This window comes from Macaca fascicularis, chromosome 16 (assembly GCF_037993035.2).
Source record: "Macaca fascicularis isolate 582-1 chromosome 16, T2T-MFA8v1.1".
In the NCBI taxonomy this organism is placed as follows: domain Eukaryota; kingdom Metazoa; phylum Chordata; class Mammalia; order Primates; family Cercopithecidae; genus Macaca; species Macaca fascicularis.
This window is the reverse complement of record NC_088390.1, coordinates 19,411,230-19,438,986: the sequence shown is the minus strand read 5'-3', so window position 1 is coordinate 19,438,986 and position 27,757 is coordinate 19,411,230. Positions and strand designations below refer to the sequence as shown.

General features: G+C 47.9%; 1 protein-coding gene across 11 annotated transcripts in view; it reads left to right on the top strand.

Moving 5' to 3' along the window:
- SLC47A2 (solute carrier family 47 member 2) overlaps window positions 1–27,159 on the top strand; it is a 30,981-nt gene extending 3,822 nt beyond the window's left edge. For 2 of the 11 annotated variants that reach the window (XR_012425357.1, XR_012425360.1), the window contains exons 5-17: window positions 46–88; window positions 2,468–2,512; window positions 2,825–2,922; window positions 3,379–3,476; window positions 4,487–4,600; window positions 5,691–5,758; window positions 7,023–7,131; window positions 7,958–8,037; window positions 8,426–8,495; window positions 24,129–24,261; window positions 24,339–24,433; window positions 25,459–25,546; window positions 26,567–27,159. Coding sequence is in view for 7 of the 11 variants with exons in the window: in XM_005583117.5 (XP_005583174.3) it covers window positions 46–88; window positions 2,468–2,512; window positions 2,825–2,922; window positions 3,379–3,476; window positions 4,487–4,600; window positions 5,691–5,758; window positions 7,023–7,131; window positions 7,958–8,033; window positions 8,426–8,495; window positions 24,129–24,261; window positions 24,339–24,433; window positions 25,459–25,546; window positions 26,567–26,787 (1,258 nt within the window). In the remaining 4 variants the exon portion in view is untranslated. Of the gene's footprint in view, window positions 1–45; window positions 89–2,467; window positions 2,513–2,824; window positions 2,923–3,378; window positions 3,477–4,486; window positions 4,601–5,690; window positions 5,759–7,022; window positions 7,132–7,957; window positions 8,038–8,425; window positions 8,496–8,705; window positions 11,178–24,128; window positions 24,262–24,338; window positions 24,434–25,458; window positions 25,547–26,566 lie in introns of those variants that run through there. The other 9 variants (XM_005583117.5, XM_065532880.2, XM_065532878.2 and 6 more) reach the window with 7 other exon arrangements.
- The last annotated feature ends 598 nt before the right edge of the window (window positions 27,160–27,757 follow it).

Sequence of the window (27,757 nt, the reverse complement as noted above, 5' to 3'; positions counted from 1 at the left end):
CAGGCCACAGCCTGGTCAGCTCCGGAGCTTCTCCCTCTCTTGCAGGTTGACCGAGGACTATGTCATGATTTTCATTCCAGGACTTCCGGTAGGTGCCCTGTTTGCTGAGCATGGAATCCCATTCTCCTAAATTCTGGCTTTTTGCTTTCCCACCCTATCCTGCTGTGACTTCCTGCTGGGCCATGAGGATGATTGACAGAAGAGAAGTATGGCCTAACTATGGGTACCAGATAACCTTTGGAATTGATATTGTGGAAGGTTATTCAGTCCTACAAAGAGACTAATGACATATTTTAAAGGGAGAAAGCATATTATAACCCAATATACACATATTGATCCCATTTCAACCTCCGGGAGGTGGAGGTTGCAGTGAGCCGAGATCATGTCACTGCCCTCTAGCCCGGGTGACAAAAGTGAAACTTTGTTTCAAAAAAAAAAAAAAAAAAGACTTAACCCACTGCAAGATTATATACACATTTGCTTATACTTTTTTGGACTCTTCCAGGGTTTCTATTTTTACATTTAAGATATTAATCCAACTAAAAATGTTTTGAACACCATTTATTGCATATTCTCTCCCTTCTGCATTGATTTGTTAAATACTAAATGAATCAGCAGTGCATCTATCTGGGTCAGTGTCTGTATGTCCAGCGACCCGGGGATCTCTATGCCTCTTCTGCAGCCCAGTGCTTCACTGTTTGACTTGCAGGTTGGTGATGCCTGTTACGACTGCCAGTTCTGTGTGCTGGACGGCCCTACCAGGCTGAGCTCACTTTCTGACAGTGTAGCCTCCATGGCACCAGGCTGAGAATTGTGGGCAAGGGAGCTGGGCAGGGAAGAGGTCAGGGTGAAGGTGGGAGGCCTGAACAGCGTGCAGTCCCAGCAGACCCAGCCACGCCCACCTCTCTGCCAGGCCAGTGCCATGACCTTTTTGGGGCCTAGTTGGTTACAGATTTCTTCCGGTATATGGAAACCCCCTTATAGGACTGCTCTTCTCTGAGTCTTCCATATAATCCATACTTTGGCTTTTCGGACAAAAGTGATGGCATGTTGTCAACCAGGACTACTGGGGCTGGGTCGGGGGAAATGCCCTATAAAGATGTCACTGTGAGGCCGGGCGCGGTGGCTCACGCCTGTAATCCCAGCACTTTGGGAGGCCGAGACGGGCGGATCACGAGGTCAGGAGATCGAGACCATCCTGACTAACACGGTGAAACCCCGTCTCTACTAAAAATACAAAAATTAGCCGGGCGCGGTGGCGGGCGCCTGTAGTCCCAGCTACTCGGGAGGCTGAGGCAGGAGAATGGTGGGAACCCGGGAAGGCAGAGCTTGCAGTGAGTGGAGATCGCGCCACTGCACTCCAGTCTGGGCGACAGAGCGAGACTCCGTCTCAAAAAAAAAAAAAAAAAAAAAAAAAGATGTCACTGTGGTGTCTTGTCAGTAAGCCAAGGCCCTTCCATAAAATGCAGCTGCAAAAGTTAACTACCAATAATAGTGACTAATAAGACTAACATAGGGCGTGGCTAACACTTGGAATGCTTAAAATGTCCCATGTATCATTTTGTAAGCACTTTGCAATATTAACTTTGCAATATTTATGTATGTAAAATATTAAGTGTATATTAAGTACACACACGCACTATTATTATCCCCATTACAGATGAGGAGACAAACTCATCTGTAAGTATGAGGTTAAGTAACTTGCCCAAGATCACACATCTCTGAAGAGGCAGAGCCAGGAATCGAACCCAGTCTATTCCAGCTCTGTACTCGTATCAGTACACTATGCTGAAAAGAAGTGGAGAGCTACAGGAAGGAATGGGACAGGGCCCTGGGTTAGGTTTCAGTTGATGCCCATTCTATTCCCCTTAAGAAAGGAGAGAAAGGGTAGATAAAGTGTCCCCAACACACACGCTGCAACGCACACTCCCCTGCGGTCCTCCCCGGCCAGGGAAGGGCCTGCCGCCCCCGTAGGGTCTTGAACCTGCTTAGCCTAGGCTGCTCGCGGCCAGCATGTCTCAGTATCTGCCATTCCCTCGTCCGAGGTCACGCCTTCAAATCCTGTCTCTAAGGCCAGAGGCAAAGTAGCCCCTTCTGTGAACAGGCCCTTGGGTCACTTCTCACCTTCCTAAGCTGATGGGGGCCTGGCTTAGCAGCCAGAAGGCCTACCAGGCGCTGTGCACCATGAGCATGTGTGCAAAGGGTACTCTCTCAGAGCCAAAGCACGCCTGCTCGTCTCCCCCGTGGCAGAAGGGAGCCCTGAGGGGGCCTCTCCCATAGGCCGGGCCCAAGCATGAGTCCAGGTGGCTGGGTAGGCTTTGGCCGCACCTGAGAGGCCCCAGACATACTTTGATGAAGTCATTGCCCCAATCTAGGGTACTATGTCCTGGAAAGGAATGTCTGTTAAAGCTCATTTGGTGGGTTTTGGTCATTGTTGTTGATTTGTTTGGGCTTGCTCTTCATACAGGTGATTTTTCTTTATAATCTGCTGGCAAAATATTTGCAAAATCAGGTACATTTGGTGTGCGGGGAGGCCCTTCTCCCAGCACACTGCCCTATTCCAGTGGGAGGGGGCCTGGGGCTTTCCCCTTCTCTCCACCCTCTGTGAACCGGCTTCTGAAAGGGGTTGCTTCCAACCCACCTGCCACGTCCTGACCTCCCGCACAGAGGCAGGTGAGAAGCTGTGCGTCCCCGCCTCTGCCAACTCCCGAACAGGGATGGCTGAAGGGGCAGGAGGAGGAGTCCCCATTCCAAACCCTGGGTTTGTCCATCCTCCATCCATCCCACTCACACCTCAGCAGGGCCAGTTTTCATTTATTTTCAGAAGATCACCTGGCCCCAAGTCCTCAGTGGTGTGGTGGGCAACTGTGTCAACGGTGTGGCCAACTATGTCCTGGTTTCTGTGCTGAACCTGGGGATCAGGTGAGCCCAGGGTTTGGTGGGGCCTAGTCAGGGGACACTGCCCACCGAGTTCCCCACCCCTGCTGGAGACAGATCAGTCACCATCCTGGCCCTGCCTGTGCCATCCTGAAGTGGAGGGTTATGGGGAGTTGGAGGGGCCTGATGGTCCCTTGGGGACCTCAGTTTGAGGCCTGATCGGGTGAGAGGACAGCCACTCTTCACTCCTGCCCAAGCCCACCAGCAGAGGCGAAGTGGGCACTGGCAGGGTGGCCCCCAGGACATTGTAGTTGTGGCTGCCTGGGAAGAGCCACCATGGCCAGAGGTGCATGTGGGCCCTGGTTGAGTCTGATCCCAGGATGGGAGTAGAGCAGAGCCATGCCTGCCCCACACGGGTTGGCCGCCAGAGCAACCTCTCTCTCAGGCAGGGCAGTGGCAGAGTTGGCATCAGTCCCAGCCCTGTTCTCTCTCCTTTCCCAGGGGCTCTGCCTATGCCAACATCATCTCCCAGTTCACACAGACCGTCTTCCTCCTTCTCTACATTGTGCTGAAGAAGCTGCACCTGGAGACATGGGCAGGTGGGAGGCCTGGCCTGCTCTGGGAGGCTGAGCAGGCCAGCGGCACAGCTGCCCAGGCCTTGGGGCAGGGCGGTCTGCAGGCAGAGGGTGCAGTGGAGCCTGTTGGAGGAGGTGCAGGACCCTGCACGGCCCCCTCCTCCCCCTTTGCTTCCCCAGCCCCAAGGGCCCGGAGTCCCTCCATCCAAGGTGTCACGATGCAGAGTCCTGCTGCATCATAGAAGCCTGGCCCAGGGAGCTTTCTTGCCCAGCCCCAGCTCTCAGGATGGCGGTGAGAGCAGCGACACCCATGGAATACCAGGCGTCAGCAGTGCGTGGGGTGCCCGACATTCCTGAATTCATTTAAACCTCACCCCACCTCATTAGCCCCATCTTACAAAGAGGAGATTATGACAGATGGAGGTTAAGTAATTTGCTGAAACACCAGGCGTGTAGGGGCCTGCCCGTGCTTTTCTGCCTCTTGAGAGCCAATCCCATACAACAAGGACCTCCTCTTGCCAGATATTTCAGGAACAGCTCTGCAGGCCCCTGGGGCCTCACGTGGGGCAGGGCTCTGGCTGAGCCCTTTCCAAGCTTGCCCGGCGCACCTGCGGTGTGTTTCCCTTCAGTATCCTTGATCTCATGCCGCCCCTGAAAACTCCCCAGGGAGGCAGAGCAGATACAAGGTCTGGGGTTTTCAGATGGAAATGGAGCCTGCGGAGTGGTGGGTAGTTGCTCAAGATCCCACACTGTTGAGGGTGGAGTGGGGACCAACATCCACGCCCTGGGCCCTGGGGCCATCCCGTGGACCGGCCAGGTGAGCCTGGTGCCCTGTTCCTGCATCCTCCTCCTCCACGGGCCCCAACGCCAGCTCTAGACCAGCCGCATTCCCTCTACAAAACGCGCAGTGCCTGGGCCTGCTAAGCCCCAGAGCAGGAAGAGCCAAAGCTGTTTAGGGGCCTCCTGGCTGTGGGGAGCAGGAATGGGGTGGGCAAGCCGGGCAGGATGTCAGCTCACGGGGCCTCTGTTTCCAGGTTGGTCCAGCCAGTGCCTGCAGGACTGGGGCCCCTTCTTCTCCCTGGCTGTCCCCAGCATGCTCATGATCTGTGTTGAGTGGTGGGCCTATGAGATCGGGAGCTTCCTCATGGGTACGTGGGAGAGCACGGGGGCGCGCAATGGCGTGTGGGCGGCTCACCCAGCCCAGAAGCCCCCTCCCCAGGATGGCAGCTCACCAGCCCCCTTCCGACTTCACTGGCCAGACCCTCAGGCACGGACCCAGAGAGCACCACTGCCCAGCGGGGCTGATCCGTCTGTTGTGGTCTGCCTCTCCATTAGGCTGTGAGCGTCCAGGAGGCAGGCCTGGGCCTTTCGTGCCTGAATCCCAGCACGGGCCAGGCGGAGCAGGTGCCCGTGGGAGGTGTCCGAGGCACAGAGGAGTGACAGATTGAGCTGGTTTGCGGGTGTAAGCAGAGGCCCGGGCTTGCCAGTATGAGGCTCCCACCTGCTGCCTTGTGTGTGCTTATTAGAGCACTCGGTGAAGTGAGGACTCCATGAGAACCCCTGCCCTGCCCCGCATTTGCGGATGAGAAAATGCGGCACAAGAACAGAGCAACTCCACAAATAGAAAATCAGCGGGAGGGCCGAGAACCGAACTCGAGTTGCCGTACCCTGGTCCCGTGCTCTGTCTCCTCCCTCACACTGCCACCCTGAGTTCATCTGAAAAGACAGACCACACAGGGAAGCCTGCAGGGGCCTCCGGGGCACTGGGCAGAATTTTCCTAACAGGTTGAAGGCCAGGCAGGAATGTCTTTTTGTTGTCACTGTTACCAATCTGCTCCTCAAAATCAGCCGGGCTCAGTGACTCACGCCCGTAATCCCAGCACTTTGAAAGGCCGAGGCGGGTGGATCACTTGAGGCCAGGAGTTTGAGACCAGCCTGGCCAACATGGTGGAACTCTGTTTCTACAAAAAATACAAAACATAGCTGGGTGTGATGGCACCACCTGTAGTCTCAGCGACCTGGGGGCCTGAGGTGGGAGGATCACCTAAGCCAGGAGGTGGAGGCTGCAGTGAGCTGTAATTGCACCATCACACTCCAGCTTGGGCTACAGAGTGAGACTCTGTCTCAAGGAAAAAAAACAAAAATTGCACGAGTCCCCAAAGCGGAGCAGCATCCTGTTGGTGCAGGGTCTGGGTGTCTGGGGCTGCGGGCTGGGCTCACGGCAGGCCTCTCCTCCAGGGCTGCTCAGCGTGGTGGATCTCTCTGCCCAGGCTGTCATCTACGAGGTGGCCACTGTGACCTACATGGTAAGGCTCCTGAAGGGGTGTCTTCCCCAGATCCCCCACCTGACGGCTGGAGGTGTCATAGGAGGGGGGCAGGCTGTCACCTGAGGCTGTCTCTGTCTCCTAAGGGACCGCCCTGGGCCTCTCGTGCCCACCAGGTCCAGGCCCTGCTCAGTGTACGCCAGGGCTCACACACAGGTGCCCACAACCTGTCCACCAAGGGTGATATTTCACCCACAGATGTTGGAATTTTAAAAAGTAATTAGCATTATTTTAAAATTGGGAGATTTCACATCAGAATCTTATTTTTGAATTTTCTTTAAAAAATGCACATTCCAGGCCGGGTGCGGTGGCTCGTGCCTCTAATCCCAGTACTTTGGGAGGCTGAGGTGGGGCGGATCACAAGGCCAGGAGTTCAAGACCAGCCTGGCCAATATGGTGAAACCCCATCTCTACTAAAAATATAAGAAGTTAGCCGGGTGTGGTGGCACAGGCCTGTAGTCCCAGCCACTTGGGAGGCTGAGGCAGGAGATTCGCTTTAACCCAGGAGGTGGAGGTTGCAGTGAGCCGAGATCATGCCCCTGCACTCAAGCCTGGGCAACAGAGTGAGACTCTGTCTCAAAAAAAAAAAAAAAAAAAAAAGGCACATTCCATTGAGCAGTGGCCCACATTCCTGCACCCTGCAGTCGGCCAGCGCTGGGTGACAGCGTCCCCACCAGGGCCATGGGCTCTCCTCCACCACAGCCCCCACCTCCCCTCTACTCCCCACAGAGACACAGCCATCATCTTGCTTACGCAGCTCATGTCACTCCGGTGCACATCTGCATGTTATCCTTGACCCCAGCGTTAAGCAAAGGAGTCACAGAAATCTACATTACAAAACCAATTTACAGATTCTTATTTTTACAAATGGTTTCTGCTGAAATCTCTTTTTTCTTACAGGGAGCTTTTCCGGGACTAAGACCACAGTCGCCTCTTTAAAATCTGTTTACTCATTTGCTTTTGACAACACAGTGATTTCGGTTGCAAGGCCCGCCTGCCTGTGCTGCCTCTGATGGCGCAGGTGGTGGTGGGACTGGTTGGCTCATGGAGGGGTACCCCCACCCTTCTCCCAGCCCCAGCTCTCCCGGCCTCATTGTCAGCAGCAAGAATATGACATACCTCTTATGCTGCATGCCTGAGATCTGCCCTGCCTTCCCGCTCCCGTCCCTCTTGGCCCAGGCTGGCTCAGGACTTCAGGGGTTGGAGGGTGGGCCCACTGACAGTGCTTTCTTATCTTTGATCCCAGATTCCCTTGGGGCTCAGCATCGGGGTCTGTGTCCGAGTGGGGATGGCTCTGGGGGCTGCGGACACTGTGCAGGCCAAGCGCTCGGCCGTCTCGGGCGTGCTCTGCATAGGTAGGTGGAATCCTCTCCTGGTAGGGCCACTGAACATTGGCCTGAGTCACCAGCCCGGGCCAGAGGAAGGCTGGCATGGTAGAGGCAGCGCTGGCCTTGGGAGCCACCAGGTTTATCTTCCAAGCCTGCTGGACCTGCCATCCGACCCAGGCCAGCCTCTGCTGCTAAGCTGACAGCTGCCTCCCTCTGAGCAGCAAGCGATCCTCCCACCACCTTCTCCCCATCCCCACTCACGCCTTCCCTGCCGCTGTGACTGTGGGACTCTTGTGGAGACAGCTGGCTTCTACCACTTACCTTAGAGAAAAGCCTGACTCTTTGAAGGCCCTTCCTGCCCAGCACTCTCCTTCCAGCTGTCCAGAGTCCTTTTGCAAGCCTGGCCCTCCCGGCACCCCCATGAGCCCGGCGGCTGCCAACCCACTCTTGAGAAGGAGCCACTCGTGTCTTCCGACATCGTGGCTGTGCTTTCTGAGACTGGGAGGCTCAGACGGGCTTCTCTGTAGTGGTTCTCAGGCTTTAGCCTGCGCCGGAATCCCTGAGAGGGCTGGTCACAGATTGCTGGGCCTCACCAGCAGGCTTTGATTCAGTAGGTCGGAGGCAGGGTCTGAGAATCTGTTTCTAGCAAGTTCCCGGGTGACGTTGCTGCTGGATCTATGTGCCGCCCACTCTGAGAACCACTGGAGTGGAAGCATCTTCCACTCTGCCCTTCCTACAAGACCGTCTAGCCCAAATGAACGCCTCAGATGCAGGGGACATCAGGGCCCGTGACAAAAGGCACCTGGTTGCAGAGGGCGGGAGCTGTCATTGCTGCACCTTTTGTCTCTTGCAGTTGGCATTTCCGTGCTCCTGGGCACCGTGATAAGCATCCTGAAAAATCAGCTGGGGCGTATTTTTACCAGTGATGAGTAGGTAATCAGTTTTCTATGCTGACTTTTGGAAAATGTCAAAGTGGTTCCCAGCCTGTCCTCAGATTTTTCACAGGCCTGGCTCAGTGCTCGGCCCAAAGGAAGTAGGAAGAGCCCAGGCTTGGCTGTCACTGAGAGGAAGCCAACCTCTGTCTGTCCACCCTAGGCCTTTAGTGCCTGTCCACAGACAAGAGGCTAACTGAAGGGCAGTCCAAAATTGTGGGGGCTTTGCTGAAGGTTTAGGTGTGACCCACAGACACAGAAAACATTTGTGTGGGGGATCTACCTCTATTCCAAAGCTTTTTCTTGTGGGGGTGGGGTGTGGAATAGAAGGGATATAAACGGGTCTGAAAGGATACGTCTGTCTTAATGCTTTCTCATTTCTTCTGCAGAGATGTCATTGCCCTGGTGAGCCAGGTCTTGCCGGTTTATAGCGTCTTTCACGTGTTTGAGGCCGTCTGTGTAAGTACCACTTTGATCCAAAGCCTGACTCCCTGCCACATGATTTATGTATGTACTTGTGCCCTCCCCAAGACCACACAGGGCTGTGAGGATGAACTTGTTAATACACGTGAAGGGCTAACTGTATAGTACGTGCCCAGAGTATTTGCTGATAATAGTTCCATTCTTATTTCAAACAACGACTTCCCTCTTCTTCTGCAATTTACACAGCTCAAAAGCGAATGCAGATTAGCAAAGAACTGAAAAATTGCAGCAGTGTAAAGCCACAAATCCATGACATTGACCTATGCCCCAGGCTGGCCAGGAGCTGAATGGCAACCATATCCTGTTGCCGGCACAGAGGGACATTTCTACAAGGGAACGAGCCCACCCAGAACACAGACGGACCTGGACTTTCTGCTTCTTTGATCACTAAAGGACAGGTGTCATTTAACATAGATTTGAATTATGTGATTTTTTTTTTTTTTTTCTGAGACAAGGTCTCGCTTTGTCGCCCAGGCTGGAGTGCAGTGGGCGATCATGGCTCACTGCAGCCTCAACCACCTGGGCTCAAGTGATCCTCTCGCCTCAGCCTCCTGAGTAGCTGGGACTACGGGTGCATGCCACCATAGCCAGCTAATTTTTAAAGTTTGTATTTTTTGAAGAGACAGGGTCACACTATGGTAGGTGGAGTCCTCTCCTGGTGGGCCTTCCAACGCTGGCCTGAGTCACCAGCCTGGGCCGGAGGAACACTGGCACAGTGGAGGCAGGGCTGGCCTCGGGAGCTGCCAGGTTTATCTTCCAAGCTCTGGCTGGTCCCTAACTCCTGGGCTCAAGTCATCCTCCCGTATCAGCCTCCCAAAGTGCTGGGATTATAGGCATGAACTACGGTACCCAGCTATGACTTTTTAAAAGCAAGAGAAAACAACAAAACCCAAAACACCAAACTCTTGCTTAATAAGCAGAATTTGAACTCACAGCTCTCCGACTTCGCATCTCAAGTTCTGTGAATTCTTCAGGAACACACCCCTTGTATACATTCCCATAGCTCTGCAGAAGGATATGCCCTTAATTAGCAACACGGAACCCTGGCACACTCCAGCTCTTTCCCCACCTGGGGAAAAAAACACTCGCATAATAATTACCAACTCATTGCAAGTCTACTGAAATAAATCATATTTATGGAGGATTTTTCCAAAGGCCTCTGTGCACTCCATCCAGTTCACTAACTATTGTAGGATTTATTTTTGAATACAGCTGGGCATTCGGAAAGCGACAAGCTTGAGTCACATGTTCTTAGCCTCGGCAGAAATGCCTTCTCTGAGCTGCGTTCTGGTATATTTGTGGCCTTTATCAAGGAACATTAAGCGAAACTAGTTTATGGAGCCCATTATTGCTTTTGTCATAGGATACTTTTTTTTTTTTTTTTTTGAGACAGAGTCTCATTCTGTCTCCTAGACTGGAGTGCAGTGCAGTGGTGTGATCTTGGTTCACTGCAACCTGCACCTCCCGGGTTCAAGTTATTCTCATGCCTCAGCCTCCCGAGTAGGTGGGATTACAGGCCTGTACCCCCACGCCCGGCTAATTTTTGTATTTTAGTAGAGACGGGGTTTCACCATGTTGGCCAGGCTGGTCTCAAACTCCTGAGCTCAGTAGTTCGCTCCAGGTGACCCACCCGCCTCGGTTTCCCAAAGTGCTGGGATTACAGGTGTGAGCCATCTCGCCCGGCTTGGATACTGTTAAAAGACACTATTCATACTTTTTCTCTAGTGTCTGGGTGAGACCACACCTGAGAAATCGTTCTTGAAATTGAAAGCTAAGAATAGCTTTGCTTTTTTTTTTTTTTTTTTTGAGACAGGTCTTGCTCTGTCACCCAGGCTGGAGTGCAGCAGTGCCATCTCAGCTTACAGCAGCCTCGACCTCCTGGGCCCAAACAATCCTCCTACCTCAGCCTCCTGAGTAGCTGGGGCGACAGGTGTGCACTACCATGCCTGGCTCATTTTCTGTTTAAAGTTTTGTAGAGATGGAATCTTGCCATGTTGTCCAGGCTGGTCTTGAGCTCCTGGGCTCAAGCAGTCCTCCTGCCTTGGCCTCCCAAAGTGCTGGGATTGCAGGCATGAGCCATGGCACCTGGCCCAGCATTTCTTAAGAAATTAAGTAGGCCTCCCCTTCCAGGGGGCAGTACTTCTCTAGTCACTTGGCTACCAAGAAACTCCGAGTCAGGGTTACAGAGAACAGTTACTGGGGCCTGAGGGCCTGTGTATGTGCGGCCCATCATTTTTCCTCCTGGCTAGTCGGTTTTTTCTTAATTTACATTTTCCATGAGCCTTATTTATATATTTTGTAAACTTTGAGTGAGTTATAATTTACATATGATAAAATTCATATATAAGTATATAACTCAGTGATTTTAAATGTATTTAGAGTTATGTAACCATCACCACCAACTAGTTTTACATCAGCCCCCAGAATTTCCTGGAGACTGTTTTGTAGTTAATCCCTGCTCCCACCTCCTGCCCCGGGCAATCCACTGCATTGCTTTCTGTCTGGATGAACAATTTCATATAACTAGGGTCATATGATTGCAGTCCCGTGTCTGGCTGCTTCTCCTTAGCATACTGTTTTTGAGGTTCATCAATGCTGTGGCATGCGTCAGTGCTTCATTCCTTTTATTAAACTGAGTAGTTCCATTGTATGGAAATACCGCCTGTGTTTATCCATTCAGTTCATCAGCGGATGGACATTTGCGTTGTTTCTCGTTTTTGCTATCATCAATAATGCTGTTTAGAATGTTCATGTGGAAGTCTTTGTGTGGATTTGTTTCCATTTCTTTTAGTAGAGTCCTGGGAGTTGGACTATTGGGTCAAATGATAATTTTATTTTTAGCTTTTTTTTTTTTTTTTTTGCTGAGACGGAGTCTCGCTTTGTTGCCCAGCCTGGAGTGCAGTGGCCGGATCTCAGCTCACTGCAAGCTCCACCTCCCGGGTTCACGCCATTCTCCTGCCTCAGCCTCCCAAGTAGCTGGGACTACAGACGCCCGCCACCTCGCCCGGCTAGGTTTTTGTATTTTTAGTAGAGACGGGGTTTCACTGTGTTAGCCAGGATGGTCTCGATCTCCTGACCTTGTGATCCGCCCATCTCGGCCTCCCAAAGTGCTGGGATTACAGGCTTGAGCCACCGCGCCCGGCCAAGCTGGGTGTGGTAGCTCATGCCAGCATACCAGTGCTGCTAATCCCAGCACTTTGGGGAGGCTGAGGTGGGAGGATCACTTCAACCAAGGAGTTTGAGACCAGCCTGGGCAACAGAGGGAGACCCCGTCTCTACAAAAAATTTAAAACTTAGCTGGGCATGGTAGTGCACACCTGTGGTCCCAGCTAGTCAGGAGGCTGAGGTAGGAGGATTTACTTGAGTCCAGGTGGTCCAGGCTGCAATGAGCTGTGATCATGCCACTGCACTCCAGCCTGGGTGAAAGAGAAAGACCCTGTTAGAAAAGGAGAGCGGAGGGGAGGGGAGGGGAGGGGAGAGGAGAGAAACTGTCCATCTGTTTTCTAAAGTGGTTGTACAATTTTACATCCCTACCAGATTTCAGTTTTTTTTTTTTTTTTTTTTTTTTTTTTTTTTTTTTTGAGACGGAGTCTCGCTCTGTTGCCCAGGCTGGAGTGCAGTAGCCGGATCTCAGCTCACTGCAAGCTCCGCCTCCCGGGTTCACGCCATTCTCCTGCCTCAGCCTCCCGAGTAGCTGGGACTACAGACGTCCGCCATCTCGCCTGGCTAGTTTTTTTGTATTTTTTAGTAGAGACGGGGTTTCACCGTGTTAGACAGGATGGTCTCGATCTCCTGACCTCGTGATCCACCCGTCTCGGCCTCCCAAAGTGCTGGGATTACAGGCTTGAGCCACCGCGCCCGGCCTCAGTTTCTTTACTTCCTTGCCAATTCTTGGTATTAGGGTGCATCTTATGGGTTTTGACAAATGTATGACATATATCTACTGTCACGGCATGACACAGAGCAGTTTCACTGCCCTAAAAATCCCCTGTGCACAACCTGTTCATCCCTTAGCCTCTCCCCACCCCCTTCTGGAACCCCCGGCAACCACTATTTTTAACTGTCTCTATAGTTTGGCCTTTGCCAGAATGTCACTGAGTTGGAATCATGTAGTATGTGGCCTTTCCAGACTGGCTTGTTTCACATAGCAAAGCTCATTTAAGGTTCCTCCATGTCTTTTGTGGCTTGATAGCTTATTTCTTTTTATCACTGAATCATACCCCATTGTAGGGATGTACCACGGTTTGTGTATCCACCTACTGATTGAAAGACATCTTAGTTTGCTCCAAGTTTTTGCAATTTATCAATAAAGCTACTATAAACATTCACATGCAGGTTTTTGTGTAGCCATGTTTTCAACTCAGTTGAGTAAGTATCTGGGAACATGATTGCTAGAGAGCGTGGTAAGACTATGGAAGCTTTAGAAGAAAGTGCCAAGTTGCTTTCCAAAGTAGCTGTACCATTTTGCATTCCCACCAGTGCTGTTTGAGAATCCCTGTCATTCCACATCCTCACTAGCATTTCATGTTGTTAGTGTTGGGATTTTAGTCACTCTGATGGGTATAGTGGCAGCTGTATTTTTGTTTCTTCATTTTGAAGACAGAGTCTTGCTCTGTCATCCAGGCTGGAGTACAGTGGTATGATCTTAGCTCACTGCACCCTCTGCCTCCCGGGTTTAAGCAATTCTTGTGCCTCAGCCTCTCAAGTAGCTCGGACTACAGGCACGCGCCACCACACTCGGCTATTTTTTTTTTTGTACTTTTAGTAGAGATGGGGTTTTACCATGTTGGCCAGGCTGCTCTCAAACTCCTGGGCTTAAGTGATCCACCCACCTTGGCCTTCCAAAGTGCTGGGATGACAGGCATGAGCCACTGCACCTGGCCGAATCTCACTGTTTTCATGTGCTATTCCCCAATGATGTAAGATGTTAAGCATCTTTTCATATGCTTATTTGTCAACTGTATAGGTCTTCTCTGAAGAGGTGTCTGCCTAGATCTTTTGCCCATTTTTAAATTGGGTTGTTTTCTTATTGTTGAGATTTGAGGGGATTTTTTTTTTTTTGCATGTTTTGGATATCAGTTCTTTATTGGATATGTGCTTTGCAGTTATTATTTTCCAGCCCATGGCTTTTCATTCTCTTACCATCATCTTTTGCAGAGCAGTAGTTCTTTTTTGTTTGTTTGTTTTGAGATGGAGTCTCGCTCTGTTGCCCAGGCTGGAGTGCAGTGGCCGGATCTCAGCTCACTGCAAGCTCCGCCTCCCAGGTTCACGCCATTCTCCTGCCTCAGCCTCCTGAGTAGCTGGGACTATAGGCGCCCACCACCACGCCTGGCTAATTTTTTTGTATTTTTAGTAGAGACGGGGTTTCACCATGTTAGACAGGATGGTATCGATCTCCTGACTTTGTGATCCACCCGTCTCGGCCTCCCAAAGTGCTGGGATTACAGGCGTGAGCCACCACGTGCCCAGCCAGAAGTTCTTAATTTTAACGAAGTTCAACTTAACAGTTTTTTCTTTCATGATCATGCTTTTGGTATTGTATCTAAAAAGTCAGGCTGGGTGGTGGCTCATGCCTGTAATCTCAGCACTTTGGGAGGTTGTGGGTGGAGGACTGCTTGAGGCCAGAAGTTCAAGACCAGCCTGAGCAACATAGGGAGACCTTATCTCTACAAAAGTTTTTAAAAATTAGCTGGGGGGCGGGGGGCGGTGGTTGGCACACATCTATAGTCTTCACTACTTGGGAGGCTGAGGCAGGAGGATTGCTTGAGCCCAAGAGTTCAAGGTTATAGTCAGCTATGATTGTACCACTGCACTCCAGCCTGGGCAACAGAGTGAGACCTGCACCTCTAACAATAAAGTAAAATAAAAAATTTTTAAGAGTCACTGTGTAACCCAAATTCACCTAAACTTTCTATTATTTTGTAGGAATTTTATAGTTTTGCATGTTGCTTTTAGGTCTGTGGTTTTAACTTTTGTAAAACAGGATATCTAAATTCATTATTTTGTATGTGGATGTCTAGTTGTTCCAGTACCATTTCTTGAAAAAACTAGGCTTTCTCCAGTTGCCTTTGCTCCTTTGTCAAAATCAGTTGACTGTATTTGTATGAGTCTGTTTCTGGGCTCTCTCTTCCATTCCACTGATCTTTCTGTCTATTCTTTCACCAATACAGTCATTCCTAGGTATCCTTGGGCAATTGGTTCCAGGACCCCACAAGGTACCAAAATCCACTGATGCTCAAGTTCCTGATATAAAATGGCACAGAATTTGCATATCACCTATGCCCATCCTCCTATGAGTTTAAATCATCTCTGGATTACTTATAATACCTAATACAATGTAAAAGCTATGTAAACAGTTGCTATGCTGTTTTTTTAAAATTATTGTATTATTGTTTTTCAAATATTTTTGATCCATGGCTGGTTGAATCCATGGATGCAGAATGTGTGGGTATGGAAGGCTGGCTGTATACTTAACATTGCTGAGCTGTACACTTAAAAACAGCTAAGACAGCACATTTTATGTGTATTTTATCATAATTAAAAGGATTTCTTTAAATCAACCCTGACATAAAGTATTGATACAAGGCTGGGTGCAGTGGCTCATGCCTGTAATCCCAGGACTTTGGGAGACCGAGGCAGGCGGATCACTTGAGGTCAGGAGTTCGAGACCAGCCTGGCCAACATGGTGAAACCCTGTCTCTACAAAAAATACAAAAATTAGCTGGGCTTGGTGGCATGTGCCTGTAATCCCAGCTACTCCAGTGGCTGAGGCATGAGAATCGCTTGAACCTGGGAGGTGGAGGTTGCAATGAGCCAAGATAGTGCCAACGGTACTCCAGCTTGGATGACAGAGCATCTGTCTCAAAAAAATAATCATAATAAAAAAAAGTATTGATAGGAAAAGTAACTGAGCTAACATGTATGAAAGTGTCTGAAACACAATAGCCATTTAATAGACGTTAGGGTTGACTATAATGCAACAGACAAGACAGTGTGGCCAACTTTACCATGCTGTGTTAATTACTGTAGCTTCATAGTAATTCTTGAAATTGGATAGTATCACTCCTCCAACATCGCTTTTCTTTGTAAATGTTGTGTTTTGAGTTTTTTTCCCTTTCCACATAAGCTTTAGAATCAGCTTGTCAATATCTACAAAACAAGCTGCTGGGATGGCTTTTCCTTTCTTGTTGCAGCCATCCCCGCAGGTATATGCTATTATGTCACTGTGGTCTCAGTGTGCATTTCTCTAATGATGCGCCCTTTTTTGTGTGCTTACTATTCATTCATATGTAGCCTTCAGTGAATTTTCTATTTCAGTCTTTTGCCCATTTAAAAAGTAAATAAGCCAGGTGTGATGACTCAAGTCTATAAAACCAGCACTTTGGGAGGCTAAATAAAGAGGTTGGCTTGAGCCCAGAAGGTTAAGACCAGCCTTGATGACATGGCAAGATACCATCTCTACAAAACATTAAAAAAAAAAAAAAAAAAAGCTGGGCATAGTGGTGCATATCTGCAGTCCCAGCTGCTAGGGAGGCTGAGGTGGGAGGATGGCTTGTGCCCAGAAGTTCAAGGCTGCAATGAGCTATGACTGCACCACTGCACTCTGGGCTGGGTGACAGAGCAAGACCCTGTCTCAATATACAAAATAAATAAAAGAAAACAAATTTTAAAAATGTGAAAATATAATATTTGGTAGCTGGTTGTATTCGCTTGCTAAGTGCTTTGGTTTGAATGTGTCCCCTGAAGTTCATATGTTCATGTAACAGTGTTGAGAGATAGAACTTTTTTTGGTCGCTTTTTTTTTTTTTTTTTTTTTTTTTGAGACAAGGTCTCATGATGCTGCCCAAGCTGGTCTTGAACTCCTGGCCTCAAGAAACCCTCCTGCCCCAGTCCCCCAAAGTGTGCCCTGTCAAGGTGGGCCCTTTAAGAGATGGATTAGTCATTATCTTAAGAGTGGGTTAATTATTTCAAGAGTGGGTTCCTGACAAAAGGATGAGTCTGGCCCCCTTCCCCTCTTTCTTGTGTGCTCTTTTACCCTTCAGGCCTTGGGATGATACAGCAAGAAGGTGCTCACCAGATGTTGTCCGTTGAGCTAGGACTTCCCAGCCTCCAGAACCATGAGCCAAATAAATTTCTGTTCATTATAAATTACCCAGTCTATGGTATTATGTTACAGCAACACAAAATGGACTAAGACACTAGCACTCCCATAACAAAGTACCAAAAATTGGATGGCTTACATAACAGAAATTTACTGTCTTACAGTTCTGGAGACCAGATATCCTAAATCAAGGTGTCAGCAGAGTCATACCTATACTTCCTTTGAAGGCACTAAGGGAGGATCTGTTCTGGGCCTCTCTTCTAGCTCTGGCAGCCTCAGGGGTTTTTTGGATTGTAGATGGTCATCTTTTCCCTGTCTCTTCATGTGTTCCTTCCATGTCTGTCTCTGTCCAAATTCCCTCTTTTTTTTTTTTTTTTTTTTGAGACGGAGTCTTGCTGTGTTGCCAGGCTGGAGTGCAGTACTGCGATCTGGCCTCGCTGCAACCTCTACCTCCCGGGTTCAAGCAGTTCTCCTGCCTCAGTCTCTCAAGTAGCTGGGACGACAGGCGCACACCAGTACACCTGCCTAATTTTTTTTTTTGTATTTTAGTAGAGACGCGGTTTCACCATGTTGGCCAGGATGGTCTTGATCTCCTGACCTCATGATCTGCCTGCCTCGGCCTCCCAAAGTGCTGGGATTACAGGTGTGAGCCACCATACCAGGCCCAAATTCCCTCTTTTAATAAGGACACCAGTCATATGGGATTAGGGTCTTAATGACTTCATCTTAACTTGATCATCAGCAAAGGCTTTATTTCCAGATAAGATAACATTCATAGGCACTGAGAGTTAGAATTTCAACATCTTTTGGCCAGACACAGTGGCTCACACCTGTAATCCCAGCACTTAGGGAGGCTGAGGTGGGCAGATCACCTGAGGTCAGAGGTTCAAGACCAGCCTGGCCAACATGGTGAAACCCATCTCTACTAATAATACAAAAATTAGCTGGGCATGATGGCACACACCTGTAATCCCAGCTACTCAGGAGGCTGAGGCAGGAAAATTGCTTGAGCCTGGGAGGTGGAGGTTGCAGTGAGCCAAGGTCGTGCCACTGTATACCAGCCTGGGTGACAAGAGTGAAACTCCATCTCAAAAAAAAAAAAAAAAAAGGAATTTCAGTATCTTTTGTGGGAGACACAATTCAATCCATAACATTTATTATTAGTTATAAGAGTTCTTTATATATTCTAGATACAAGTCCTTTATGAAGCTTTATGATTTGCAAACCCAGGCTGTGGCTTGTCTTTTTAAATTAAATTTTATTTTTTAAATTCACAGATAAATATATTTATGGTATACATTTTTTTCTTTTTTTCTTTTTTGTTTTAAGACAGGTCTCACTCTGTTGCCCAGGCTGGAGTGCAGTGGCACCATCATTAGCTCACTACAGAACTCCTGGGCTCAAGCCATTCTCCCACCTCGGCCTCCCAAAGTGCTGGGATTACAGGCGTGAGCCAATGCGCCCAGCCACTATGTTTGTATATATGTAAACATTTCACTATGTTTAGACATTGTGAATGGCTAAATCAAGCTAATTAACATACGCATTACCTTACGTAATTCTAATTTTCTTGTGGTGAGAACATTTAAAATATACTTTTAGCAATTTTCAAGTATACAATAGTTATCATGTTGTACAATAGGTCTCTTGAACTTTTTCTTCCTAACTGAACCATTTTCTTTTTTTTTTTTGAGACGAAGTCTCGCTCTGTTGCCCAGGCTGGAGTGCAGTCTCGCTCTGTCGCCCAGGCTGGAGTGCAGTGGCGCGATCTCGACTCACTGCAAGCTCCGCCTCCTGGGTTCACGCCATTCTCCTGCCTCAGCCTCCCGAGTAGCTGGGACTACAGGCGAACGCCACTGCGCTCCACTAATTTTTTGTATTTTTAGTAGAGACGGGGTTTCACCATGTTAGCCAGGATGGTCTCGATCTCCTGACCTCGTGATCCACCTGTCTCGGCCTCCCAAAGTGCTGGGATTACAGGCGTGAGCCACCATGCCCGGCCTAACTGAATCATTTTCTTATTGGTATCTTCGGAGCTGCAAAAGTTTTCACTTTTAATGTAGTCCAATTCCTTAATTTCTTTTATGGCTTATGCTTTTGCTATTTTATACATAAGAACTCTGCCTAACTTCAGGTCACAAAGATTTTCTCCTCTGTTTTCTTTCAAAAGTTTTAATTTTAAGTCTTTCTTACACTTAGATTTATGATCCTTTTTTTTTTTTTGAGATGGAGTCTCACTCTTTTGCCCAGGCTGGAGTGCAGTGGCACAATCTCGGCTCACTGCAACCTCTGCCTCCCAGGTTCAAGCGATTCTTCTGCCTCAGCCTCCTGAGTTTGAATAGGACTGGTATTGGTCCTATGTTTAGTAAAATTCAGCAGTGACGTCATTGGGTCCTGGGCTTTTTTTTGCTAGGAGACTTACTATTACACTTGATCTTAGCCAAAAGGCCTAGAAACGATAAGAGACTTATTATTGCAGCTTCAATCTCATTATTTGTTATTGGTCTGTTCAGGTTTCAGATTTGTTCATGGTAGCATTTTGGTAGGTTGTATGTGTTTAGGAATTTATCCATTTCTTCTAGACTTTCCAATGTATTGGTATATAGTTGCTCATAGTAGTCTTTAATGATCCTTTGCATTTCTTGGTATTAGTTATGTCTCCTTTTTCCCTTCTGATTTTATTTATTTTTGATCTTTTCTCTTTTTTTCCTTTGGCTAAAGGTTTGCCTATTTTATTTTTTCAAAACAACAACTTTTCATTTCATTGATCTTTTGTATTTTTTTGATCTGTTTGTTTCAATTTAACTTATTTCTGCTCTGACCTTTATTCTTTCTTTTCTTCTGCTAATTTTGGGTTTGGTTTGCTCTTGCTTTTCTAGTTCTTTAAGATGCATCATTAGGTTATTTATTTGATGTTTTTCCACTTTTTGATGTAGGTGCTTATTCCTATAAACTCTCTTAGTACTGCTTTCATTGTATCACATAGGTTTTGATATGTTGTTTCCATTATGATTTGTTTCAAGAAATTTTAAAAATTTCCTTAATTTCTTCATTGACCCACTGATCATTCAGGAACATATTAATTTCCATGTTTTTGTCTAGTTTCCAAAGTTCCTCATTATTGATTTCTAGTTTTATTTCACTGTGGTCAGAGAAAATACCTGATATGATTTCAATTTTTTCTGAAATTTTTAAGACTTGTTTTGTGACTCAAATGTGGTCTGTCCTTGAGAATGATCCATATGCTAAGGAGAAGAATGTGTATCTGCAGCACTTGAATGAAATCTTTTGTAAATATCTATTAGGTCTATGTGGTCTATAAGGCAGATTAGGTCCAATGTTTCTTTGTTGACTTTCTGTCTGGATGATCTGTCCAGTGCTGCAAGTGGGATGTTGAAATCTCTAGCTATTATTCTATTGAAATATATCTCTCCCTTTAGTTCTAATAACATCTGCTTTATATATCTGGGTGCTCCAGTGTTGGGTACATATATATTTATAAATGTTATAATCTCTTGCTGAATTGACCCCTTTATCATTATCTAATGATCTTGTCCCTTTTTATAGTTTTTGTCTTGAAATCTATTTTGTCTAAGTATAAGCTACTCCTGATCACTTCTGGTTTCAATTTGTATGCAATATCTTTTTCTATTTCTTTATTTTCAGTCCATGTGTGTCTTTGTAGGTAAAGTGTGCTTCTTGTAGGCAACAGATCATTGGGTTTTGTTTTTTATCCACTGAGCCATTCTATGTCTTTTAACTAGAGAGTTTAGTTCATTTACATTCAATGTTATTATTGATAAGTTAGGACTTAGTCCTGCCATTTTGTTATTTATTTTCTGGTTTGGTGGTCTTCTCTTCCTTCCTTCCTGTCTTCCTTTTTGTGAAGGTGGTTTTCTCTGGTGGTATACTTTTTATTTTTTGTGTATCTTTTGTAGGTTTTTGAGCTTACCATGAGGCTTGCAATATTATTTATTTGAGACAGGGTCTCGCTCTTGTAGCCCAGGCTGGAGTGCAATGGTGTGATCTCAGCTCACTGCAACCTCCACCTTCCGGGTTCAAGCGATTCTCCTGCCTCAGCCTCCCGAGTAGCTGGGATTACAGGTGCTCGCCACCATGCCTGGCTAATTTTTGTATTATTAGTAGAGATGGGATTTCACCATGTTGGCCAAGCTGGTCTTGAACTCCTGACCTCAGGTGAGCCACCAGCTTTGGCCTCCCAAAGTGCTGGGATTATAGACCTGAGCCACTGTGCCCGGCTAATAATCCATTATTTTTAAACTAATGACAACTAAATACTGATTGCAAAAACAAGCAGATAAAATTAATAAAAACTTTAACTTCATCCCCCGCTGTTTCTTAACTTTGTTGTTTCTATTTATATCTTACACTGTCTTGAAAAGTAGTTTTTTAAATAGATGCATCTTTTAGTCTTCTGCTGTTTATTTCAATGATTTCACGCTAATCTTTTATCTATTTATTTTTTAACTTTTAATTTTTTTTTTTTTTTTAAAGAGACACGGTATTGCTATATTGCCCAAGTTGGTCTCTTAACTCCTGGCCTCAAGCAATCCTTCTGCCTTGGCCTCCCAAAGTGCTGGGATTACAGGTGTGAGCCACCATGCCTGGCCCACACTAATCTTTTATATTCTTATCCTTTGACTTTATTTAGGTATAGTTTGTTCTTCTTTACTAGCTTCTTAGGGTAGAATATTGGTCATTGATCTGAGACCTTTCTCCTTTTCTGATACAGGCATTTGAAGCTGTACATTTCCCTCTAAGCATTGCCTTAGTTGCATCTAATAAATTTTGATGTTCCTCAAAATTTTCAAGTTCAAAATATTTTTAAATTTCTCTTGTGATTTATTCTTTGACTTATGGTTTAGAAGTGCATTTAATTTCCAAATATTTGGGGTTTTATTTCTGGTCAGCATCTCCAATTTAATTCTGTTGTGGCCAGAGAACATACTTTGTATGAATTCAGTCTTTCAAAATTTGCTAGGCACGATGGCACGTGCCTGTAGTCCCAGGTACTCAGGAGCCTGAGATGAGAGCATTGCTTGAGCCTAGGAGTTCAAGACCAGCCAGGGTAACATAGCAAGACTCCATCTCTTAAAAAAAATTTGTTTTAGTTTATTGAGACTTGTTTTGTGGCCTACCACAGGCCTATCCTGGAGAATGCTGCATGTGGGATTCACACCCAAGGAATGTCATTGTGTTGGTTAAGTAACTTGCACAGACTAATTCTGTGACTCCCGTCTCCTCTACAATATGCAGCTGCTGATCTTTCTTGCTCAGTTTTTTTCCCCTTGTTCTTATTTTTAAGTCTAGCTCTCTAGTTTAAAATGTTCTATTTTTCTAGGCTTAAAAATGTCTGCAGAGGTTAGTGTTCAAGCCAATTACTGGTCAGAGATTGTGCTCAACACCTCTGATAGCTAGCAAGGCTTCCATTCTCTGCTGACAGATCCATGTGTGGGCTAGAGACACATTCAGAGTTCCAGCTTTTTCAAGTGAGTCCTGGCTTTTACTTTCTTCTGAGTACTCTTGGTCTCTTCACCTGTGTGGGCAGGCTCCACTGTCCGGGAACATGTGGGAGGCTTGGTCTCTGCTATGCTGTATGCACAGCCTCTGGTCGGCTTGGGATATGTAGAGACCTTATCAGTACCTCCCCACTCCCTTGGCTGTTTTATCTCATCAAACTCCCTCTTAAATCCCCGCCTAGTCCACTGGTTGATGGTTTCTCCCAAACAGGCCCACAACCTCAGGCTAGCAAAGCCACTGGCCCTTCCTGCCACTGAAATGGCCACTTCAATTCCCAGTGCTATAAATCAGAGTTTCTCAACCTCAGCACTACTGGCACTTTAGACCAGATAATTCTTTGTTTGGGGGAGGTGGGGGGGGTCCCCTGAGCATTGCAGGAGGTTTAGCAGCATCCCTGGTCTCTACCCACTAGATACGGTAATACTTTCCCCCCACCACACCCCCACAGTTGTTACAACAAAAACATCCCAGAAATTGCCATCCCCATTTGAGAAACACTGGTCCAGGGTACATCAGTCATAATTTGGGAGAAGTCTTTCTTTAGCCAAAAAAGATCACGCCATGACATATAATAACCAGAAATATACATACCATATTTCAAAGTTCAAGAGGCATACATCTCCTAACGCCAGTGCATTACCTCTTGTTCAAATATGTACAAACCACAAAATACTCCGCACCTCTCATGGGAACAAAATAAAAATAACCAAGTATCTATTGGCCAATAATCCTGACTGAAGATGAGCTGTGCCTGTAGTTCAGAAGATCTGGAATCATGTTGGGAAAATGAGGCTAATGAAAGAAACAGTACTTTTTCCAAAGCAATTCTCGTCTTCCAGATGAGACATAATCACAGACTGCAGTTTGTGAGGGCTGCTTGTCTCATATGGAATAAGCTAACCACCACTGTCTGCCATGTGTGCTAGGCAAAATAATGGCCCCCAAGTTTCAAAGTTCACATTGTAATCCCCAGAACCTGTGAGGACTTTGCGGGTGCGATTAAGAATCTGGAGATGGGGGATTATCCGGGGTCATCCAAGCGGGCCCAATGTAAATACAAGGGTCCTTAGAAGAGGGAGGCAGGAGGATCAGAGGAGATGTGAGGCTGGAAGCAGAGGCTGGAGTGATGTGGGGCCACCAGCCAATGAATACAGAAGGAATTCTAGAAGCTAGAAAAAGCAGAGAAACATTCTCAGCTAGGGCCTTCGTAAGGAACCAGCTCTTGATTTTGGCACAGTGAGACCCAATTCAAACTTCTAACCTCCAGAACTGTAAAAGAATAAATTTGCGTGTGTGTGTGTGTGTGTGACCAAGTCTCGCTCTGTCCCCCAGGCTAGAGTGCAGTGGCACATCCTAGGTTCAAGCAATTCTCATGCCTCAGCCTCCCAAGTAGCTGGGATTACAGCGCCACCTTGCCTGGCTAATTTTTGTATTTTTAGAGACGGGGTTTCACCATGTTGGCCAGGCTGGTCTTGAACTCCTGACCTCAAGTGATCTGCCCTCCTCAGCCTCCTAAAGTACTGGGATTACAGGCATGAGCCACCGTGCCCGGCCCAAATTTATGTTATTTTTAAGCCACTACGTTTGCAGTAATTTGCTACATAGCCACAGGAAACCAACACACCACCCCTATACCATGTGTAGTCCAGTCTCCCGGACCAACTGGTTGCTGGCCACCAATTCTACCTTTATTTTCTAGGGAGGCCATATGGTATGGTGGTGAAGCCTGGGTGCTGTGGGGTTGTGTTCAAAACACAACTACTTCTGTGTAACACGGACAAGTGATCCGACTCGTCTTGGACAGCCACCCTCGGCGAAGAAAGGGAGATAAGGGCGCCCATCCAGCGCTATGAGAACTCAGTGAAGCAATGCCATGCGAACGGCTTAGCAAAGTGCCTGCTGCATGACACCTGCTCTTAAAGTCGCATCATCACGACCCTCTTGCCCATTTCTGTCTCCCCTCCTAGTGTGTCTATGGCGGAGTCCTAAGAGGAACTGGGAAGCAGGCCTTTGGTGCCGCTGTGAATGCCATCACCTACTACATCATCGGCCTACCACTGGGCATCCTTCTGACCTTTCTGGTCAGAATGAGAATCATGGGTATGTGGTGTGAGGAAGTCGGGAGGGGCCTGGGTGGTCGGTCGGACACTGTTCCCATCATCACTTGTCTCCTCCAGGCCTCTGGCTGGGCATGCTGGCCTGTGTCTTCCTGGCAACTGCTGCCTTTGTTGCCTATACTGCCCGGCTGGACTGGAAGCTTGCCGCAGAGGAGGTAAGTGGGTCGGCTGCCCCTGGCCACAGGACACATCCTGCACCTGACCCCAGCAGGTAGAGTGACTACTCAGCCAGAAATGCCCAGAACACACGAGAACTTGGCGGCAGCGTGGTATAAGCTGCAGGTGTTTTGTGGGGGATTACAGAGGGGCCACCTGAGCCTCAACAGTGGCTCCTGTCACTGTAGTTGGCCAGGATAAGAAGCACGCTCTGCGGTTATACACAGAAACAAAACCAAAAACCTTCCTTAGACAGCCCCATCTGTGGAAAACCAAACAAACACAAAGAACTCAAACCAGTCTGAACCCGGATGAACCCCCGAGCGTGTGCCTTGACTTTGGAAGGGGTAATAAAACCACCCTGCCCACCATCCTCTTTGATGTCCTTTTTAAACAGGGCAGGGCAGCCTTTGCATCTCAGGCACAGCGAAGGCACGACTCAGTCTGCAAGCAGAGCACAGAAGCAGTGTTCTCTCAAAGACCCTGAATATCATCAGAGTGTGGTTCTGCCTCTGTGCACAGAAAAAGTCATCCTGACACTTAAGATGCCGGATAAACAGATATTTAACATGATACATGTATTTATTTGAGATGGAGTATCGCTCTGTTGCCCAGGATGGAGTGTAGTGGCGCGATCTTGGCTCAATGCAACCTCTGCCTCTCAGGGCTGACATTCTCCTGCCTCAGCCTCCTGAGTAGCTAGGACTACAGACATGTGCCACCACACACAGCTACTTTTTTAGTATTTTTGGTAGAGACAGGTTTCACTATATTGCCCAGGCTGGCCTTGAACTCCTGAGCTCAAGCGATCCACCGCCTCGGCCTCCCAAAGTGCTGGGATTACAAGTGTGAGCCACCACGCCCAGCCTTAAAATGATACTTTCTAAAAGCCCCACCAACTATGAATACAGGCACATGTGCTGCTTCAGCTTGCAATGCTTTAAAAACAGTGAATGCGAGGCCAGCGGTGAAGGCGTGAACTGCTGAGCTGGCAGTTGACCCAAGCGAGTTCTTTCTCCTTTAGGCGAAGAAACACTCAGGCCAGCAGCAGCAGCAGAGAGCAGACAGCACTGCACCCAGACCTGGGCCTGAGAAAGCAGTCCTGTCTTCAGGTAATGCTGTCACGGCTGCTTCTACTTTGGTACACATAGAAATGTCAGTGGCATGTTGCTCCTGTCTGCCCTCTGTGCCTCATGCAATTGGAAACTGTACAAGCCAAAGCTGTTTTTCTTCCATTATGAAAATGATGTCCTAAGCACCAGGAAGACAACATCATCATTTATTGTCTAGCAGGCATGCAAGTACCAGGCCCTACGTCAAGTCTTTGGCCTTAAGAGGCAACTAGATGTATGCCCATTTTCAGATGAGGAAGTGAGGCTGAAAGAACTCAGGTATTTCCTCCCTCATCCCACAACTTGTAAAGGCCAGACATAAGATCTGAGCATCAACCCGTCGGACTCTAAAGCTCATGATCTCCCCCACTGAATTCTGCTCAAGATGAAAAGCCAACTTTTAACCTCCGGGGAGCCCGGCTGACTCACCGGCTTTGGGGGGGCACCTGCTACCTACCTCTCTCCACCTCCTCAGGCAGACAAGCATCTCTCTGGTTTATGCCCAATGTCCATGTCATGAAGTGATGGCCCCAGCTCTGCCCCACGGCTGGTCCTGAGTGCCAGGTGTGTGTGCAAATGGCCCAAAGCTCAGGAAGATGATGTCTCCGTGACCTCATCCATCCTGGGCTAATCCTTGATCAGGGCAGTAGTGAGGCAGCTAAAACTCTGGGAGTGTCAGGTGTCATGAGAGAATACAGTAAGACACGATTGTGTTTCCCATGTGCTTCTGAAGCCACAGATCATCACAGGGCCAAGCACCGACAAGAACACTCCTCACCAGATCTCAGTAGTAAGCCTTATCTGCATGTGAAATTCAGTTTAAGACGCTTTCCTGCATATCCCCTCCTCTGATCTTGCTTGCAAAGCAGATAAAGCAGGTATTTTTCTATTGTATAGGCATTGTCCCTTGTGAGGTGTAACAAACACAGCCAGGTGGTTAATCTAGGTTTTCTGATTCCAAGGCCAAAGCTCTCCCTCTGACCCCTGACCTGCTGAGTTTGCTCCTGTTTGCTTCCACAGTGGCTACAGGGAGTTCCCCTGGCATTACCTTGACAACGTATTCAAGGTCTGATTGCCACGTGGACCTCTTCAGGACTCCAGAGGAGGCCCACACCCTTTCAGCTCCTGCCAGCAGACTGTCAGTGAAACAGCTGGTCATCCGCCGTGGGGCTGCTCTGGGGGCGGCGTCAGCCACACTGCTGGTGGGGCTCGCGGTCAGGATCCTAGCCACCAGGCACTAGCAAAGCAGCTTGGAAACAGAAAGCCAGGAGTGGCTGTCCCCGGTACCCAAACACACCACGGTCTCCCCTGCAAAAGCGCCAATGGGGTCCAGTGCAGGAGGACACTTTGAACGACTCCTCAGAAAAAGAACTTTGGCTGATTCCTTGTGGTGACACTCAGAGGGGTCTGAACAGAGCGGACTTCACAGTTCTGTTCTGGTCAAGCTGGAGTTTTCTTCTCTGGCCTGGATTGCTCTGTAGAAGACATCAGCCAACTGCACGAGTCAGAGTCCAGGGACTGCCACTATAATGAATAATGTAAATGGCTTCAAATGGGAGACTGCGGATACAATCACCAAAACCACTGTTACATTAAAGATTACACGTTTCCTAGGCACAGCCTGAGGCTCAAGTCTGTCATGAAGCCTCTGTGAAGCTCTGAGAACGGGGCCAGTGGGTTCTGTCCGGGCAACTCCTGTGTGCCCCCAGCAGATACAGGTGCTGTGAGACCCTGACCAGGGCGGTGGCTGTCCATATACCCTTCTTCCCCTTTTCTCCAGTTCTTTCATTCCATCAGCATTTTCATTTATCACAGACTTTGAGAAACACTTGTTCTTACTGTACTTTTTCTTCTAGTAGTGACGTGATATAAATAAGGGCAGAAAACAAGTAGGAACAGGGCACAGCAAAGTCATCATGGAAGCAATTCCAGACTCTAAGGCACTGTTTGCCCAAGTGTGGTCCACGGTTAACAGGTGTTAAGGGAAACGGCTCCACGGTCAAGGAAGTCTGGGAACTGCACATACTAGCACTTCAGAGGTTCCGAAGGACCTGTGTCCTTTAGTTTGCTGATGTGCTTTACAAGCCAGTGGTATACAGGACCTGCGGCAGGATCATTTTTGTGTGTAAAATCTTGTGGGATTAGCGTTCTACGAATATGCTTACAGTTGTTCTAGATCAGCAGCTGGGGGTAAGAGGACGCCATTGGAAA